Source organism: Thamnophis sirtalis, unplaced genomic scaffold, assembly GCF_051295495.1.
Source record: "Thamnophis sirtalis isolate CommonGarterSnake01/CBP01778 unplaced genomic scaffold, rThaSir2_p1.2 scaffold_2, whole genome shotgun sequence".
Classification (NCBI taxonomy): Eukaryota; Metazoa; Chordata; class Lepidosauria; order Squamata; family Natricidae; genus Thamnophis; species Thamnophis sirtalis.
This window is the reverse complement of record NW_028261382.1, coordinates 46,790,397-46,810,909: the sequence shown is the minus strand read 5'-3', so window position 1 is coordinate 46,810,909 and position 20,513 is coordinate 46,790,397. Positions and strand designations below refer to the sequence as shown.

At 46.2% G+C, this 20,513-nt stretch overlaps 1 protein-coding gene across 5 annotated transcripts; it reads right to left on the bottom strand.

Annotated features, from left to right (window-relative positions):
* Positions 1-776: 776 nt before the first annotated feature.
* Positions 777-20,121, bottom strand: SF1 (splicing factor 1). Of its 5 annotated transcripts, none has more exons than XM_087705325.1 (13): positions 19,582-20,121; positions 16,733-16,861; positions 12,385-12,460; positions 9,680-9,832; positions 7,971-8,060; positions 7,007-7,190; positions 4,659-4,774; positions 4,459-4,566; positions 3,403-3,583; positions 2,899-3,172; positions 2,701-2,757; positions 2,414-2,585; positions 777-2,022 (listed from the first exon to the last, which is right to left on the bottom strand). In XM_087705325.1, exons 1-13 carry the CDS (start codon positions 20,033-20,035, stop codon positions 1,776-1,778), a joined length of 2,241 nt encoding a protein of 746 aa, XP_087561451.1. In that variant the 5' UTR covers positions 20,036-20,121; the 3' UTR covers positions 777-1,775. The 5 variants fall into 5 exon arrangements, with proteins under 5 accessions (XP_087561451.1, XP_087561450.1, XP_087561452.1 ...); XM_087705324.1 differs by having other exon boundaries at positions 2,418-2,585; XM_087705326.1 differs by having other exon boundaries at positions 2,418-2,585; positions 2,701-2,752.
* Between the last annotated feature and the right edge of the window lie 392 nt (positions 20,122-20,513).

Here is a 20,513-nt window from a genome sequence, read left to right as displayed (position 1 = left end):
GAAGGGAGAGAAAGGGACAGCCAAGCGCCTGGCGCAGGTCTCTCGATTTCAGCCACTTTGGATTGCACTGTCCGCACCCCCCCCTAAGAAAATTGGGCTTTGAACGCAACTTCTGGGCCGAGTCTAAGAGATGATTGCAAACTCCTGGAGGCCGAGAACAGCCGGTTCTTTGCCGAGGGCATTTTTGTATTCAGGTGGCGGAGAAAGTCTTCCAACAAAGGGGCCCTTCCTGAAAAAAACATTACCAGAAAGAGAGAATTTAATTTATTCCACCATGGAAGCCCAGCTCGCCTTTCTCTAAAGCAGCCGCAGGGCGAGTGACGGCTGTTTGCACAAGACGCAAAGCCCATCATGGCTACGTTCACTTAAACGGGGACTTATAAACCAGAGTTTATGGCCTGCCAAGCTCAACGGTGTTTGGTTCCAGAGTGAGGAACCCCTAGTTCTTTTCTTTCTAATAAATGGCCCTTTGTCAACAATTTCATTTTGAAAAGGAAACTGCCTTAAAACTGTCTCAGGGCTGCAGTCAGAAAAAAGAGTGTGTGTTGCAGCAGGACAATTTTTTTGTGACTTTTCACCAGAACTGTCCTGTCCCGCCCAGGATGACTCAAAAAGGGCAGAAACAGGAGAGAAAAGCCCTACTTCCCTCCCCTGCCTCCAGAGGAACCATGGGGCGCCAAGGTCCATGGCCTCCACTTGCCGGCAGCAGCAGGACACCAGCCCCCCCCCCCCCCCAAGGCGTTCCCTTTAAATGAAAGGGAGAAGGGCCAGAGGGCTATTTTAAAAGCGGCATTTATTTTGGAACCTCCTCCTCTTTTCTGCATCGGATTTTATTCTTACACACACACAGGAGGGGGGGGCGGGAGAAGGCAATTAAGAAAATGGTTACAGGAGACAGGGACGTCCACACACACACACCCACATACACACGTCGTTTTCAACAGAAGCCATTCAATCAAGGGAGGGCGGGGGGGGGGGGTCACCCCGGACCACAAAATTCTGCTGTGTAAAAAAGAAGAAGAAGAAAAGGAAGTTTGGACTTGGGGAGAGGCCGAGATTCTCCCTCCTCGGCCTTCGTTTTTCAATCGGGAGGATTTTAAATACTCCCTTCAGTCTGAAGTGACTAAGACTTTTTTTTTTGGGTAGGGGGGTGAGAAACATGTCCCTTGACTCACACACACACACAGACCCCCTGCTCAATTTGGTGCATGTGTCCTCCATGCACATCCGTGGACGTCTTCAAAGAGGGTTTTAAAGCAGAGGATGGAAATGGCTGCAGAGAGAACTCAAAAGAGGCGGCTAAAAAATAAGAGGGCTATTTGGCAAGAAGAAATGAAAAAAAGGACCCCAATGCCGTCCTTCCCCAAAACCCCTAAGCCACAGCCTCTCCATTTAGCCAGGAGATTTCCCCCAAGTTTCTGGGTCTCTCCCCCGCCTGGGGGAAGGGGGGGAAACCTCTGAAAGGAGAGAGAACAGGGGGACGTGGTTCAGAAAAAGCCGGCTCGGCTCCCGAAAGACACCTGTCAATCAGCCGAGGAGGAGATCGGAGTCACACCACGCCTCTCCAAATACAGACAAGGGCACAACTTCCCTGCTTTAAATGTCACACACACCCCAAGTCCAATTCCTGGCTCTGTATTGGTGGGAGGGGGGGAGGGAATAATGGTATAGAAAAAAATTTGATTCTTCAGTTCTGGGGAGGGGGCGGTGGGGGGGCCGGGGGCATGCCGAAGGGCGGCAAGGCCGGTACCCCCACCCCCATCATGGTGACAAAATTAGAAGGGTCCATGGGAGGCGGAGGAGGGGGAGGAGCGTACATCATGCCCGCGGAGCCAGGCGGGGGGGGCGGGGGAGGAGGCGGGGCCCCGGGGGGCAGCGGAGGCTGGACCCCGGGAGGCAAAGGCACCATGGAGGGGCTGCCTTGCATCTGAGGGCCCCCCGTAGAAGTTGCTGCCCCCGCCCCCTGCTGCTGCTGCCATGGAGGGATGCCCCCGGTGCCAGCGCTCGTGGTGGTCGTCGTATCTGGAAACGGAAAGAGCCCGAGGTCAGATCCGGGGGACGGGGGGGAGTGGAGTCCCACGTCCTGCTAGGGAGGGAAATGGCTGGCCCCTCCCTGTCTTGCGTTGCAAGGCCGATCAACAGAAAGCTTCATCCATTGAAAGGTGGACCTTTTAGGCAGGTACGACAGGGTGCCTCTCCCCCCCTCACGCCTAAGCGCCAAACCCGCCCCGCCTGAATGGGAGGCAACTACTTGACTTTGGGAAGCTGCCCGGGGGGCCTGAGAAAGGCACCCCCTAGAGACCCTATGGAGTCAGAGGGGGCTATAATCAAGGGGGACCCCTCCACCCGAGGGGCCCCATAGCGGGAGAGCGAGGGGGGGGGAGGGAGCAAAAATTCAAAGAAGTGCTCTTACTCACTTTGCTGCCATGGCAAGGGAGTACTGCTGCTGGGAGGCGGGGGTGGCGGCTGCTGCTGTTGCTGTTGCTGCTGCCATGGGGGGAGAGGACCAGAGGGAGGCGGGGGAGGCTGGCCACTGGGTGGAGGGGGCGGAGGGGGCATCATACCCATCGGAGGCAGCATCATACCTGCAGGGCCAGAGAGCCCGTTGAGCGGAGCACAGGAGCCACCCCCCTCCCGTCGCCTGCTTCCTCCCCCCCATGCCAGACCCTGCCGTGCCTGGCCCCCCAACGCCCCACTCACCTTTTCCTTGGAGGCGATAGGCCCCAGAGCCCACTGGCGCGTTGCCCAGGTACTGATCTTAAGGGAATGAAAGACCGCAGCCTTAACAACAGCGGGAAGGCAGCAGCCCCCTTCCCAGGACTGAGCTAGCACCTCCAACGAGGGACCCTCTGCTCAAAAGCCCCCCCCCTCCCTGGTGGGTTTCTGGTTTGTACTCACCCATGTGGTGGGGGCCAGGGTGCCCGTGGGGATGTGGTCCCTGGTTCATGGGGGGGTTGTGAGGCTGCATCCAAGGTGGGGGGCCGCTGGGGTTGTGCTGCATGGGGTGACCCCCGTGTCCTCCCATGCTCGACATGGGGTGAGGGAAATTGTGGGGGCCGCTAGGGCCCGTGGGCCCCCCGCTACTGCTGCTGCCACTGCTCCCACTCCCCCCGTGCATGTTATGGAAGGGCCTGTTTTCCGAAGGGCCGGAATTCATCCAGGGCGGACGGTTCTAGCGGGAGAGAGAAAGGCAGAAAAGAAGGGTCAGGCCAACCGTCGGAGAGTGAGGAGAGCCACTTGGCTCTTCACTGAGATCGTCATGCAAGTGGAACATCCCCTCCAAGCAGTGAAAGCATCCAAACAAAAGACACAGCTACAGAAAAGCCTGCCCCCCCCCCACTTCCGGCCAGGAAATGTGCACCAGGCAGGTTTTTCCAACGATGGAAGAGTCCGGATACTCACAGGAGGCGGCTGGCTGTTTCCTGGGCCCGATGGCCTGGGGCCACTGGACAGGGGAGAGTTCGACGGCCCGGAAGAGGATCCCACGGAAGCTGGGACCGGAGCTTCTCCCAGTTCGGCCATCAGAGACAAATATTCCTTGTCCATGCGGGCTTTGTCTTGTGCCGACTGGGGATCGCCAGGCCTGTCCAGAGAAAACCATGCTTTTATGTCATGCACAATGTACTAACATGCGCAGGTGACCCTGGGGGAAAGAGATGCTGCCTAGGAAACGATTAGAGAAGGGGGGCAGGATCCCCCAGCGGCTTAAGAATCAGAAACGTAGGAAGGACCTGTCTCGCTATGAAAAACCCTGCTTGCAACCTGACAGCAGCAACAACAGGGGGGGGGGCAGGGGGAAGGCACCAGAATGCGGGGGGGGGGCATCGGGGAGCGCAAAGGAATGCAAGTGTGGGACAAACCCAGCACCACACGGTCATCAGCTGGAAAAGTCCCAGGTGGACGGAAGGTTCCCAAAACAAAGTGAACTGATTGGCTAGATGAACGGACAGTGGGAGGAACAGGGGGAAAAAGGAGGTTTTCCTATGCTGTTTGCACGCAAAACTGTCCGAATTGGCTTTTCAACTTCTGTACCCCTATGGAATCTTCAGTAAAATTACTACTCTTAGTAAAAAAGATGTCCTGGGGGTTTCCTTTACTGGTTTAGCCAATGGGATGGTTGACATGACCAGCCCCTAATGGATCAGGCGGTTGAAAGTAGCAGCGGGCAGTCTGTATCTTCAGACTTGCACAGTTCTATTAATGTAGCCTTACAATAAAGTGCTTGTGTGAGTTGTGCTTCCTGCCTGATTTGGCCTTGGAGGGCTGACAAACACACCAACACCGTGGGGGGAATAATTAGCGCACCCAAACTGCAGAGGTCTTGAGCGGATTCCTCCAATGGAGGATGTTGGGCAGATGCTTCCATCCCTGTTTATGGTCATGACAAGGGAGAACGGGCACCGCAATTCGGCACAAGCAGAAGCCAAGAGACGGGAGAAAAAGACTTCCGAGGCTTACCGGGCGAATTTGCAGTCTGATGCTATGTGTCCGGCTCCTCCGCATTTGGTGCACACGGTGGTATTTGTGATGCTGCGAGTCTCCGTATTTTGCCATGGACGTAGAATCCTTCGGACAAGAGAGATGCCAATCAGAGCAGGGATAAAGGAGAAAAGGCTCTCTTTCCTGCAGCACCCCCTTCAGGCCGTCCCAAATCCTACCTGTTGTCATCTTCCCGCAACGTCCCGTTGAGGCGTGCCAGCTCCCGCAGCTGCATCTTGCGCAGGTCGTTCTGATCCTCGGGGGTCTCAATGCCTTGCTTCAGAATATTCCTGATCTGGGGGAGACAAAAGGCCTCCGTTGTTTCTGCCCTCCTTCCCGGAGCACCAACTGCCTCTAAGGGCACCAACTCCAATAAGACCAAGGAGCTTAGAGAAGGAATAGATCAGACATCCAGCCCTTGCTTATCAATGGCGACCGAGTGGAAGAAGTGGCCAGTTTTAAGTTTCTGGGTATCGTCATAAAAGGGGAGCTGACCTGGGCACTCACATTGCAGCCCTGGTCAAAAGGGCCCAGCAGGGATGGTATTACCTGAGACTTCTCAGAAAACAACAACTGAATGGAAAACTGCTGGTGATCTTCTACCGCTGCACCATAGAGAGTATTTTAACTAACTGCCCCTGTGTCTGGTTTGCCAATTGCACAGGGGCAGATAGGAGGGCGCTCCAGAGGGTCAACGCCATGGCCCAGAGGAACATGGGTTGCCCCCTCCCCTCTTTGGAAGAGCTCTATAGCTCCCGCTGCCTTCAGAGAGTTCAAAACATCCTTAAAGATCCATCTCATCCTGGGCAAAGCCCCCCCCCCCCTTTTGAACTATTACCATCTGGCAGACGGTACAGGATAATAAAAACAAGGAGAAATAGGCCGAAAAACAGCTTTTATCCCAGGGCAGTAACTATATTGAATTCTACAGTACAATGCAATATTAACGCAATATCAGGGGGTTTCAATTCAATCATATAGCATGTGAAGGATGTGTGTTTGTGTTTTTATTTTTATAATAATGTACACTGAAGAAGGCACTTAATTTTGTTGTATGGTTTGCAATGACAATAAACAAAACTAAACTAAACTGTCTCACCAGTCTTCTCGACACCACTGGGGATTGCCAGAGCTGGGACGTATTTCTGGAAAAGGGACGAGTCTTCCTTTGGGGGAAATATAGCTGTGCATTCCCTGGCCAGGAACGCTGCTCCCCACCCAAGAGTTATGTCACCAAACCTTTTGCTGCTCCCCTCCCAATTTGAAAGGGGATGGGCTCAAGAACCTGTCTAAGAGTCAGCCAATCGTTTCTTGCCTCTGTTTGGCAAAGCAGCCAAATAATTTGACAGGCATTCTGGGGAGCACCTTAATTTTCGCTACTTTTTCTGCCAAACCAGAGACCCTACTCAGAGCAACTTTCCCTGGGGGGGGGGGGGGGGAGAACCCCATAATGTTTCTATATGTCCAAAAGTGTATGTGGGGTACCTGCATAATGGTTATCTTTTGAGAGCAGAATGCAATGAAATTTCATTTTAATATATGCTAACTAATGTACCATTAAAGGGACAATGACTTCTATTCTATTGTGTTCTATTCTTCTGGAAGATCATACAAGGGGCTGTATGTATGTATGTATGTATGTATGTATGTATGTATGTATGTTGCATTTGTGCTGATAAATAAAGGGAGACTAATATAGATCTATTTCAAGCTATTTAGATCTCATCAGCTAGCCATACCCTTACTGGGAATTGAAAGCTGATGAGAGCTAAATAGCTTGAAATAGATCTATACTAATCCTCCTTTAATTATTTATCAGCACAATTGCAACACAAATGTAACAAGGAAACATAAAAAAAATGGCTTTCTGCCTGGATGGCTCCCAGAGTGAGCCGATAGACAGAAAAGGGAAGCAGTATGCTGCCTCCCATATTTGGGCATACCAGGGGTTGTGACACAAAATATATATAGACTGTTCAGACAATGTTCATAAATGTATGTATGTGTGGTGTGGTGTGTGTGTATGTATATGTATGTATATATATGTATGTATGTATGTATATGTATGTGTATGTATGTATGTATATGTATGTGTGTATATATAATATATAACATATAATATAATATATATGTATATGTATATGTGTGTGTATATAAATAAGTACGGGTGATCCTCGACTTACGATGGTTCATTCAGCAGCTGTGCAAAATTACGATAGTGCCAAACGAAGAGATTTGGGATTTCTGCCTGAAGTTACAGCCATTGCAGCATCCCTGCCACCATGTAAACCAAATTCGGGCATTTGGCAAACAATTGTCCATCCCAATTATTTCATGTTTGCTTCCTCTCACTGCTTCACTCTTGAAATAATGCATTGCCGAAGCTGTAGTTCTCCTCCGGTTACAGATTTTTGGGGTAGTTTGAACATAGCATGGTGATATTTCTGCCTTGCTCCTGAGTGTAGGGCTATGTTTCCCTTTAGCGTTATCCACGTGTTTACGTATCCAAGAGGTCCATGCAGCCTACCTGTTCCACAGCCTTCTTCACATTCTCCATCGTGTTGGCCGTGACCAAAGCATGCAGTGGCTCATCTTCGCCGGGCAACATCTGGCCATCTTTCCGCCCGACCTTCCCTTCTTTCACGGATCCTTTACCCCTGATCATGATCTTGGCATTGCACTCTTTCTCTATGTTCTTCAGTGTGTTACCCCTGAAGAGGAAAGGAGTGGGAGATTACATCAGGCAGCCAATGCCGGACAACCTGGTTAAGAGAGAAAGGCTTTCCACCAGTAACGGCCTCAAACCTGGGAAATGGGATAAAGGCTCCCACGAGAAATATACACCTGAAGGACTTCATTATATAAAGCAGGGGTAGTCAACCTTTTTATACCTACCGCCCACTTTTGTATCTCTGTTAGTAGTAAAATTTTCTAACCGCCCACCGGTTCCACAGTAATGGTGATTTATAAAGAAGGCAAGTAACTTTACTTTATAAAATTTCTAAAGGACAGTTACAGCAGACCCTACCGCCCACCATGAAAGCTGGAACGCCCACTAGTGGGCGGTAGGGACCAGGTTGACTACCACTGATATCAAGGAATAGTAATAGCGCTTAGGCTTATATATCGCTTTCCAGCCCTCTCTAAGCAGTTTACAGAGTCAGCCTATTGTCCCCATCAATCTGCTTTCTCATTTTACAGACCACGGAAGGACGGAAGGCTGAGTCAACCTTGAGCCTGGTGAGAATTGAACTCCTGGTAGTTGGCAGAAATAGCCTGCACTTTTAACCATTGTGCCACCAAGGAATGATGCAATGGGTTGTAAATGAACCTCCCCTTAGATTAAAATCACGGAAGAACATAAAAGCTATGCCAGGAAAAGAGAGCTTCTGGTTTTTCCTCTAAAATCAAAGAGCACATTTGCCCCATTAGAGAAGTGCCAGACCGCCGTACCACCCCACCCACTCACCCTCCTTGAAGCATTTCCATACCTGGGTCCAATCAGAAGCCCAACAAAGTTAATCTCAGGATATTCATCCTGCGGAATCATCACCTTATCGCTCACCCGAGTTGCTGGAGGTCTGGAAAGAACGGAGAAGAAACGTTTACACACCGTTATCTCCCCCATGAAACAGGACTGCACTGACTCCCATGAGTCTTTTCTGTCCAACAAGCTTAAGAGAACTTTACCAAATAAGTAACACGGGGCAAAATTAACCCAGGTTGTCAACTTTTCAGGAAATGGCTGAGATCTAGAAGTAGGGACTTCCAAGTTTTGGCCATATCGTCCTCAAAAATAATACAAACAATACAGGTAGTTCTCGATTTACAAGGTCATTTAGTGACTGTTCAAAGTTACAACAGCACTGAAAAAAGAAACTTATGATCGATTTTCACACTTATGACTGTTGCAGCATCCCCAGTCACATGAATAAAATTCGAATGCTTGGCAACCGACATGTATTTATGACGGTTGCAGTGTCCGGGGGTCACGTGATCCCCTTTTGCGACCTTCTGACAAGCCAAGTCAATGGGGAAACCAGATTCACTTAACAACCGGGTTACTAACTCAACAACTCCAGTGATTCACTTAACAAATGTGGCAAAAAAAGCCGTAAAATGACTTCAGAAATTTCTCACTTAGCAACATAAATTTTGGGTTCAAACGTGGTCATAGGTTGAGGACTATCTGCCAGGATTACAGCTGTTCATAATTACCTGCCCAGCACTAAAGGACCACAAAGGCTCTCCAGGATTAAAGGCAATTTCAATGCCACATATTTTCATTGTTCCTACTTGGCCCTTTAAAGTCTGGGGAGGGTCCGTTCAGAGCAACCCCCCCCCCTTCTGAGATGCGGCAGGTGGGGATAAGGAGCAGCCACGGGGCCCACTCTTTAAACCCCCTTATCGTGTCCACCTGTCAGGTCATCACTTTACTGAAGTCAGGGGACACCCAAACAACCCTTTAACCTCTAATTCATGGGTGTCAAATTTGCCATGTCATGTCATATTTTGCGATGCTTCCCCCCCTTCGCGGAGCTGGGGTGGGCGTGGCTTGCACGTGATGTCACCCCTTGTTCTGACCGAGGCTTCCAAGAGCCTGAAGCCAACTCCTTGTCGTGACAAAAAACCCCTTTATTAATTGACTGTGAATTCTGCTCATTCACATCCAGCAAAGTCTTTCAAGGGAGGATTTACAATCACAGACCTTATCTGGCTTGGAGAGCTGCCAGGCTGATATCTGCAAAACTTGGCCAGGAGTCTCAGAGAGTCAGGAACCAATGAAGCAAACTAATGGTCTCCTGCAAACTCCACTCCCCTTTCGCTCCTCTTTTATTCCCTCTGGGAGGGGCCATTCACTGTCCACCTGTGGCCTTCCTCCCAAGTCAACCCGTTCTTTAGCTGTTCCCTTCGTCTGGCAGCTCTGTGCATGTGCACACTGGGAACAGGCTCCAGCTGTTCTTCTGCCTCACTGATGTCTGACTCCGAAGGCAGCTGATAACTGTCAGACGGCCCTGGCCCCCTCTCTGCCTCCGACACAGAGCCCTCCTCCGAGCCTTCCCCAGACTCCAGGACTGGCCCATGTTTCTCCCCAACTTCCTCATTGTCTGAATCTGCTGCCAGCTCCGCTGGTGGGCCACAACACCCCTGCTCTATCTGAACACCCCCTGCAGATTAAGGAATCCGCCCTCTGACGTACTTGTAATCAGCCGGTGGCTTGAAGTCTGGATTGAGAGCCACCATCTCCGTTATCAGATTGTGCCTCTCCTCTTCGAGCTTCTTCCGTGTGCGGAATTCCCGGGTGTTCAAGCGCTTCCCCTCGCTATTGTAAATTGGCTCGGGGGAAGGAGACCTGCGGGGGAACAACATCCAGTGATTTCTCACGGGAGACAAAACATTTAAGGCCACCTATTAAGTACTGGCTCACCTCAACTCTAGTGCCACTCAGAAAAAAAAATAAAAATTAAAAAGAGACCACAGGAAAAGGAAGGTGTAAGTTTTCAAATCCATTAATGTGACATGGACAAGGCAGTTAATGGCCAACCACCGCCAGAAGGGAAAAATCTGGGTGGGGGGTGGGGGTTTACTGGGGAGAAGGAAGGAAAACAGGGTCAGACCTAGCCATGACAACAGCTCTGCCATGAGTGTGCCTATTAAAAAAGGGGAGGGGGCAGGGAAGATGGAAAAAGTTGATTCACACAGAGAACAAACTTTCCAACTTCATTATTCCACGGAGCCATACATTAGAAAGAACCCTGCCGCAGGAGATAAATCAATGAAGAATTATTCAGGTTAACTTTGGACTCTTTTGTTTTTGTTTTAAACATCAGGAAGTAACAAGACAGGTTAGGCTTCTATCGAATTCTTGCTGGTAATAATAGATTAAGCCTATTCAACTGGCACCACGTGAAAAGGGCGGATGTTTCTGTGCTGGCTTTACCTTCGGCTGCTGCATCGAGACCAAATGAAGCTGTTTATTATTGGGTTTAAGAGTCAGGAAATGCTTAAGGTACAAATGGAGCAAATGTACCCTTCTCATGCCACCTTCTGGGCCTTTAAAACCATTAGAGACAGACCTGCTTTCTCCATGGGGGTTCAGGTACCCAGAGAGCAGAGGTTTTAACAAAGGAAAAACGTTGCAGTTAAAAATCAAATTAATTTTTACCACAGCTGGGTTTATGGTTTATTTATTAAACCACACCTCTAGAATTCTGGTTAAGATTATGGATCTCCCCACCCCCCTCCCCAAAACATATTGCAATAAAAATTTAGAATCAGCTGCAAGAAGGGAAGAGATGTTGGTCATGTTATGTTAAAAAAAAAATACATCCTTCAAATAATGAGAATCTAAACCCTGTGATTTTTAGTTAGACAATCTCTCTTTTCTAGCTGGTTAAGTGATTGATTACAGCCAGTTGATCCCCATGTCTTCTCAGCCTGAAGTGAACCGTCAACACAAGAATATGAAATAAAACTGTCAGGTTTGGTAAGGAGTGATCATGTCTAAATTACACTTCTACGACTAGGACCCAAATTGGCCTAACCAACCCAAAAGGCGAACATTGTCCCTCATCCGCAATTGCTAGCCAGTTTTTTTTTAAAAAAACTCATTCGCTAAATTAATAATTTTAAAAGACACATGCAGACACGAAATAAATTGATTAAACCTTATGAGTTTCAAGCTTATTATATACCTAATAGTTTCACATTTCCAATAATAACAGCTGCCCTTTTGCAAGTATATAAAACAATTTATTTTTAATAAATGAAAAGAGGTATCAAATATTTTAACCAATATGGTCTCATCCGAAGAAACGTTATTCAACAAACATCTTATATATGTATATGTATATATAAAAATATAAAAAGAGTAACAATAACCCCTTGTTTTGCATTAACTTTTTCATTCATTTATTACATTAAAACCAACCACCCCATTTCATTCTTATAAACATAAAAAGAACATCAATCTAGTCCCACCATGAAGTTCACCGATTATGTTTAAATCTAAATCCGATTATTACGATTTAAAAAGCAAGCCAAAAGGGCATTTCACAGCTCTTTGTAACAGGCAATATATATCTCAAGAGCTAGCATTTGAAACTGTCTTGCAAGGCTCCCAAAAGTTTTAGCAGCCTCACTTTTATTTATACCTCCAAATTGCCATTTCAGATGGGCTAAATTTAAGGAAAGGCTTTCTTCCTTATTCCCATTTTTAACAATTAAATACTGGCTTGTAAGTTGGATAAGGTGGCTAAAACACAACTCCCAGCTTACACCTTCTGATAAATTAATTTTTTAGCAGCCAATTTCTTTTGGAAAATGAAACCATGTGCATGTTATTTATTTATTTAGGGATGACCCTTGATCCCAACAAGACCACAGGTGTCCAATTCTGTACACTTGTAGGTACAGAGTGCCCAGACCGCAAGATACTGGCCACTGCTATGTAGTAGCTGTTACCAAAGAGAATGGTTAGTGCACACCCTTCAGCCACCACTGCAAAATACTGCAAAATCAGCGGTCAGAAAAAGTTCCCAGACTGGGCTGAGAATCCCTCAGCGTGAACCTGTGAGAAAGACCTCTGGACTCTGCCAGGACCAGCACTGCACATGTTAAGATGAGTTGGCCACCATGCATTTCCCCCGCCCCCAAGTCAGGTTAAGCATGACAGCCTACGCAGGCTTATCAACAACCCCACATCAAAGAGGAAACCTGATCTCTTTCTGGTCTGGTTTCACAAATTCCCTACCAGTCAGATCTTGGCTACCATCTGTCAAGTCAGATCACTGAAGGTATTTCATTAGGAAGGAACTTCATTGAATTGACATTATGAGGCCACCAAAAATTTATTGAGAAAGGTAAAAAGTGTTACTGTCAGCTGGTTAAAACTGTTTTCCCAACCTGTCCTCAGGGTTAGGGGGGATGCCCAGGTCTCCTGTGCGCAGTTTACGAGTCAGGTCTTCTATCTGCAGTTGCACTGGAAGAAACCAGGTTAGGAAAGAAAAAAGGATGGAAAAAAAGACAATGTTACCAAAAAACATCTGAAATCTCAACATCAAAACATGAAGAACTGGAGAATTTTGCAAGGGATGACTGATTAACATCAACATAAGAACGAGGAGACCTTATAATGGTTATGTCAGCCAAATAAGTTTACCAGGAATCCAGAAACGGCCCTTTTTATTTCTAAGTAAGTCTTAAAAAAACAAGTATTCATCAGAAAGCACGGCATTCATTTCAAGATTTTTTTTTTAAAAAGGAAGTTTTTGATTTAGTCTGACACTGAAAAATAACCATCTTAACTTGCTGTAACTTGCTGACAGCTTTCCATAGGAATTAAAATATCATTAATTCTTACTCTTACATCAGATCAGCCTCAGTGTCTTATGCGTATTGCAGTTACAGTTCATACTGGAATCACATTTTGGGGGATTATGGTTTACAGGCTTTGTTCCTCCTAACTCATAAATACTAAAATGATTGATTAACTCTTGTGCCTGTATCAACTAAATACTAAAATACAGAGTTATGCAACATCTTAACATGTTTTCTTTCACTTGCTGGTTATCCAATTCTGCATAGAGCAACGAACACCTAAAGGCAGGACTAATCAATGTCAGATATTTACTTTTTAAAAATAGATCCATAATATAACATTTTAATCAGAGTGCAAGACAACGAATATGACCTCAACTAATGAAGGGTATCAAGACAGAGCCACAGTCCTTAAATTCCTTGATGGAAAGTGGCTTTTGGTCAGGGCCCACTGGCATTTACCCATGCATTTAATTTGGAGGCCACAAGCTAAAGAACCACAAAGCAAAGGTACACCCATTGTCACATGTGCAGAAGAATATGGAAGAGGGAGTAATGCCATCGTCTATACAGTACCTACTTCTCTAGCGTGACTATGGTTTCATGTTTTTAACGAAAACTGGATTTACACTTCTGACTTTTGCCAAAAACAGCCGAAGTTTGCTTTTACAGAGATGGCAGTCACTTTACAAGGAAGTGCAAGAAAGGTAATAAAAACAGGCCTACTCACACGGTGACCTGTTTTACGACAGTCACAACTTTTGCCTCTAATGGGCAGGCTCCATTAAGTCAAGGACTACCTGCAATTTGTGGCAAATTGGGTGGTTTTAAGTTCAGAAGAAAACCTTTCTAATTCCATGCACACCCATACCAAGATCCCTTTTCTACAGGGATTAAAACTGGGGAAAACACCACTGGCTCTTAGAAGAGTCTTTCCAGTATATCACTGGCTGTGGGCATATTTGAAATGGCTTTTATGAAATGGCTACCGGGGAGAGGGAATACAGCCAATAATACCCATTTACCAGGTAGGAAGCTAGAAAGGCTGACCCCCACTACTTTTCCACTATCCCAGGATATTTTAAACCAGGGGTCCCCAATTCGCAGTACATAGCCCAATGCCGAGCTGAACTGGTGCAAGCAGTGCGTGTGTGTGTGAACCCATTCTCCCTCCCTGGGGTCCATGGAGCCGGAAACATTAGGGGTTGCTGTTTTTAAACTCCCTTTGCTTCTTTCTGGGCAAAGGAACACACTTAAAAAAAGAACTGGGCTAGGTGGCCTATGTGGGGCCCAAGGATATTGTTCAAAGTAAAAAGTCAGGCTTGGGGCAAATCTTTCCGGTACACACTTTTTAATTTAACTTCTTTTTCAAAAGTTAAATTAGGCAGGGCAGAAAGCCTAGTAGTAGGCATCAAGGAATCCATTTCCAAACCTACATTAGAGATGCAGGAATACAAGAGTAGAACACTTGTAAGCTTTTAGGAGATTATATTAACTAACACTGTGGTCTATCAACATTTTTCATTCTTTTCCTTTACTGGTTATTTTGTTTGCTTTTCATTATCTTTCACTTATTTTCAAAGCAAGCAAAGTACCTTTCAAAACAGAAAGGATGGGGTATAAAGATGCAAACCAAGAAAATTCATTAGTTTTGATTTTCATAAAACAAAGCCTATACACTTATCATAAAGTGTCTCTATAAAATCACACAGCAAATAATTTTGAACTGATCTGTCACTCCAAATCAACTTTTATTTTCATGCTTAAACAGAAATACTGGCAGAAAAGGACGTGGATCTAGAATTACGTATTAACTTTTAGGCATGTGCACATTTTATTGAGTCAAAAAACCACTTTCATTTATTGTTAAATGTAAGAATAAGTGCAACTATATTGCAGAGTCAAGGGGTAAGATCAAACGTTATCATTTATTGGAAGGCAGAAAAGATATTTTTGGTAATTTGTCTCAAGGTGAAGGAGGCTCAGAATAGGCTGAAGTGAAAACAGAATTCATTTCCAAGAATCAAAATATAGAGCCTAAAATTCAGAGGCCAAGCATTCCTGTTTCAGAACCTGTCCAAAAGCTTGGCTCTGTTTCAGATTCTGTTACAAGATACAGGGGGTTTCATTTCCTTTGATCCATTATATTTCAAGAACACAGACAACTCCACAAAATTTGCATTTTATACTATTTCCAAATGTTCATAATCTCAAACATTTTATAAACTCTTTCCTTCAGAAGAGTATGGGATTTTTCACAACTGCTCTCTCTTTAGTTGAATTTGCACTATTAATCTGAGGTGATATTTCATATCTGCTATTAATAGTGCCAAATGATAAATTATCCCGTTGTATACAGTTTCATGTATCAGGAGCCTCTTACAGATCTACCCTGAATTTTTATGGATGTACATGGACCTTTGCTTGGCTCTCTTTGCTTGAGAGCCACAACCCACCCTCCCATTAATTATCTTTATTGACTGAACTGGGGACTGCCAAGCCCATCTTGAGCACTCCAGTAAACGAAGGGTGGTACTCCTATCTCCGCACAGACTGAGAATTCTGATCCAGTTCTATCCATTCACACACTGAACTGAATTTTACAAAAAAAATGTTAGAAAGATACATTTCTAAATCCAATGACTCAAACACCAGAGAATGCTTGACTATTGATTTGTATAGTTTACTGAATCGGTAGGATTTATTTTTTGCAGAATTAGTTTACACTGCACAACTTCATTAAACTAAGTGTTGAGTCCATTGAAATAAGCAAAAAGTCAACTTCAGAAATGTAAAGAAAACAGCCCTTTTTCAACTGCCGTGTAGAGAGGAATATTGATTTTTCAAACCAGCATTAAATGACACATTTTTTTCATTTTCTTGAGATGCAGAAACTCAGGGATTATGATGATGGTCTGATAATGGATTTCTGAGCAGCCTTCAGTAGTGCTATGGTTAGCTGATTTATTTTATTTCAAAATTCTCAGTGAATTATGCAAAAGAAAGGAGTTTTTAAAAATAATTGCTGTGCAGCCCAAATGCAACGTATAAGAGTTTAAACAGCTGTTAGTTGTGAGAAACCTGCTTTATGTAAAGGCAAGGATTGCATATAGTAATCAACATTAGAAACCCCTAGTTGATTTTAGGCCCGACATTGATCGACATTGACATATACATATCACATCTTCTAACACAAAATAAAAATAATGTTCATACCTTTACACAATACAACAACAGTTACCATTCTGTTCCACAATTAACTGATCCAACATCATAACTCCCATTGAACCAAGCAGTATCCCTTTTCCAGTAACTATGTACATTTGACTTCAGAGCTCCAAGCTAACCTAACAGAGCCCACTCTCAAGTATTGTAAAAAAAAAAAAAACTACACCAAAAACAAAAGAAGTTAGAAGACTTTCCTCTTATTGGTCTTCATCACTCTGGATACTCAAATTTTAGATTTGAAAAATTAGCATCAGCACACAAGAGAAAATGAAAGGGAATCATGGTTAGATTAGTTTGCTATATTTTACTGCGAAAGAGGTACTTGCTTTCAAACAAAAACAGCTCGAAAAGGGACTCTTAAAAGTGTTCTCTGCTAAGCAAGGAGTCCGTGAAGAGAACCAGAGACCCTGCCAATCAGTTTGCCAAGCAAGTGAATGTCAGCAAGTTTTAAGTCCCGGTTGTCTCAGCCGACTTTGCCACTTCTACCATGCCTGTGGAGGACACGGGTTCAATTAAACAGGGCAGGGAGCTGGGATGGAGCACAAGTCACTCTTTAAGTGGAGACAGGTTTATTTATTAAATTAGGAAGACAAGGCTGCCATAACCTGAGTTCTCAAAAACACACATTGAAAATGCCTCAGACAAACACAGTATGGCTTCTGGATCAGTATTGGTAGGAAAAACAAAAACTAGAACAAGCATTTACCTATGTAAGCTCTTTCTTGTTCCCGGGTGAGCCCAGGAGGGATGACGGTGGGCATGCCAGGGATGATGGTCTTCTGTTCCATGGTGTCTTGATTCCACCGGCTCCTCTTCCTCTTTTTATTAGGGTAATCTACAAATACAAGGTTATTTATAGGACCAGGTATCCCATGGCAGTTGGTCTATGGTCGGAAATATAGTTAACTTTGGCCCCGCATAGATGCACTTTTCAAATTTCACATACACATTTCTTGCCCTAAATTCTTATAAGCAAGCTTTGATGGGAACATGGGCAAACAGACTGTCTTACAACCAGGAAACCATTTTTTTAGTTCTCCAAAATTGGGATTTTCCCTCTTTAGACATGTATGTCCAACAAAAATCTTTTTGTAGCATTTGATAAAAATTCAGATGTGCGGTAAAGTGAATAAATCTTATTGTTGGAAAAGCAAACAACAAGTATCAGGTACAAAACTTAAAAATTAAGCCATGTCGTTTTGCCTATACATCTTAAATCTTTCCAAGCTTGAGAAATATTGTTGTCCTGTCTTTAATGATTTAACAGTGGTACATTATCGTAATTAAAAAACAGAAATTAGTCTTTCACTTTCTTTGTTATACTATATCTTGATGTTTTTCCCTCAGTAATTCCTGTCTAATGTGAAAGTTAATAGATTTGTACTTTATTTTAAAAACTGTTAGTAAAATTCAAAAGAATAAAGTAAGATGACATTTTGCTTAATTAACTTAGTGCTGTCTTGTAAAATCATTCAAATAGTCAGTCATGACATCATAATAATCTCTTTGGCTACAAAGAAGCATTAGATAATTCCATACAATTCTTTATAGATAATAAACACATGAAGATATGGCATAAAATATTTATGATATATCCAATTTTTTTTATCAGAGGACATGTTAACTTGGGAGACAAAATTAGGATTCCTGGATTTGCTCAATATAGTGATCACAAATTGTTTAAGCTACGCCCCAAAGAAAACTAAGTAGTTTGATAAATGACCAAACTTGGAATGCACTATTGCAAATGGTCATCACTGGCCTAAGTGTGAGTATAAAAGTCTGTTTAAGTGTAATTCAACTTTGTGTATAGACTACACTGTATATTCATCAGATTTTATATACTACTTTTATATAACAATATTGTACACCACTCATGGTGCCTCTGCAAGGGAGATGAGCCTTTTCAAAATTTGATAAAAGAAATGGCAATATTTCCAAATCCTAGAATGCAGTTCGCAATCCTGTTGTCGCCCTCCTCAAAAAATTTTTTTAAATCCTACAGAGATACCTATGAAGTGAACATATTTGAGTAAAGGACATGTTTACATAAGAAATGGAAATTCATATAACTAGTCTATCTGTAATGAGGGTGACATGTTTACATACTGGCTGATTATGGAAAAAAGGGGGGAAAAAAGGGGGGGGAAGCACCTCTGGCTAGTGCAATGTTTTCTCAACCTTGGCATGAAGATGTGTGGACTTCCAACTCCCACAATTCCTCAGCCACCATGCTGGCTAGGGAACATTGGGAATTGTAGTCCTCCCATCTTGAAGCATGCTGGTTGGGGGACACTGGTAGTCCACCTATCTTCAAGCATGCTGGCTGGGAGACACTGGGGGCTGTAGTCATTTTCATTTCATTTTTCATTTTATTTGTCTTGTATGCTGCCCACTCCCGGTGGACTCCGGGCGGTTCACAACAGACAAGGGAAAGGGGATAAATAGACAAGACAACACTTTAAAAAAAGACGCAACATTCACAATTTCCATGGGGCTGGATGTTTCACAAGCCCCCCGGCCTGCTGGAGCAGCCAGGACTTGGTGGTTTTGCGGAAGGCCAGGAGGGTAGTAAGGGTCCGGATCTCCACGGGGAGGTCATTCCAGAGGGCTGGAGCTGCAACAGAGAAGGCTCTCCCCCGGGGAGTCGCCAGCCGACATTGGCTGGCAGATGGAATCCAGAGGAGACCTAACCTGTGAGATCTTATTGTTCTGAGGGAGGTAATCGGCAGGAGGCGGTCTCTCAGGTACCCAGGTCTGATGCCATGTAGGGCTTTATAGGTAGCGACCAGCACCTTGAAGCGGATTCGGAGACCAATGGGGAGCCAGTGCAGCTCGCGGAGGATAGGTGTGACGTGGGTGTACCTAGGTGCACCCACAATCGCTCGCGCGGCTGCATTCTGGACTAACTGAAGTCTTCGAACACTCTTCAAGGGCAGTCCCACGTAGAGTGCGTTACAGTAGTCCTCCCATCTTCAAGCATACTGGAGGATGCTGGGAGTTGTAGTCAATTCATCTTCCAGCATGCTGGCTGGGTATGTGGGAGCTGTAGTCCACCCATCTTCAAGCATACTGGAGGATGCTGGGAGTCGTAGTCAATTCATCTTCCAGCATGTTGGCTGTGTGTGTGTGTGGGGGTGGAAGCTGTAATCCACCTATCTTCAAGCATGTTGGGGGACACTGGGAGTTGTAGTCCACCCATCTTCAAGCATGCTGGGAGTTGTAGTCCACGTGTCTTAAAAAAGTGGCCAAGGTTGAGAAACACTGGTCTAATGTATCTGATTTAGGATGCTTTGGAAAAGAAATAGGAAGGGCCTCAAATGCACTTTTCGGTCTGCATAAAAGTACCAAATCGCCCTCAAAAAGAACAAAAAAAGGAGCACGGGTCAAAGGAGGTTTGGCGCTTGCAATGAGTGACCACTAGGCCAGCCGACCGTCATAGATCAGAACGAGAAAGGGGGAAAATGCCCAGAAGGCGGTAATGCAGAACCACCTCATCCAAATACCCAGATGCGATCAGGGTACTCCCCCCCCCAATACAGCCCCCCCACTTGCCTGAGTTGCCTGCCCCGGCCTGGCCGCCGTCGTCCTGCTGGAGAAGGTGGAGGTGCTGGGGCGGCGGCTGCGGCTCGAGGCCCATGGGCTGCTGGGGCGGCGGGGGCGAAGGGAAGCGGTACTGGCCGTATTGGGCCGGTTGAGGCTGCTGGGCCTGCGGAGGAGGCGGAGGCGGCGGCTGAGGCTGCTGCGGGGGCGGCTGGGGCTGCTGAGGCGGCGGCGGAGGTGGTGGTGGAGGAGGAGGCGGAGGCAGCGCGGCGAAGGGAAACCCGGCGGCCGCCATGAGGCTCGGGATGGCCGGCTGAGGCTGGGCCTGCGCGGGGCCCGGAGGTGGCGGCGGAGGCGGCGGGCCTTGCATCACTAATCCGGGAGGAGGAAGCGGATAGCCGGCCTTGCCCGGCGGCGGGGGCGGATGGAGTTTCCCCAGCGGCGTCGCGTTGGCCCCGGTCGCCATAGGCGGAGAGCCGAGACGGAGGGGCGCGATGGCGTCGGCGGCTTCGCGAACCTTCCACGCCACCACTTTCCCTCACAAAGGCGGACGGCGCCGATTGGTCGCCCCGCCAATCGCTCACTTCCTTGCTCGGCGTTCTGTTGGCTGGAAGGCACGTCACGCGCTCGGCGCCCTGCGCCGATTGGAGGATATTCGTCCTCCGGGAAAAACATTGGCGCGGAGGAATGGTAGAGGCAGGCTGAAAACTCATTGGATGAAACCTTTGTCACCTAGGAGGAAAGCGCGGCTTCGAAGTTGCACATTGGCTCCGGGTCTCGGAGGGCGGGATGATTTAGGAACGAGGGAAGCTAGAGGGAGGGCGGGCTCCAGGATCTGAACGCGGGAATCTGATTTGTCAAACGCCCTCAGGGACCTTTACTTTCTCCTGGAGGACGCCTGCGAGAAATGACGTAATTTAGGTTTACTCCTATTGGCCGGAGGA

Excerpts from the sequence above, each read along its gene's own strand:
- SF1 (XM_087705324.1), bottom strand. The coding sequence starts at position 20,035 with ATGGCGACCGGGGCCAACGCGACGCCGCTGGGGAAACTCCATCCGCCC. Across the intron at positions 4,775-7,006 it reads TGAAGAAGGCTGTGGAACAG|ATCAGGAATATTCTGAAGCA; the intron begins GTAGGCTGCATG and ends TGTCTCCCCCAG. Across the intron at positions 3,173-3,402 it reads GAAACAGCCAGCCGCCTCCT|AACCGTCCGCCCTGGATGAA; the intron begins GTGAGTATCCGG and ends CTCTCCCGCTAG.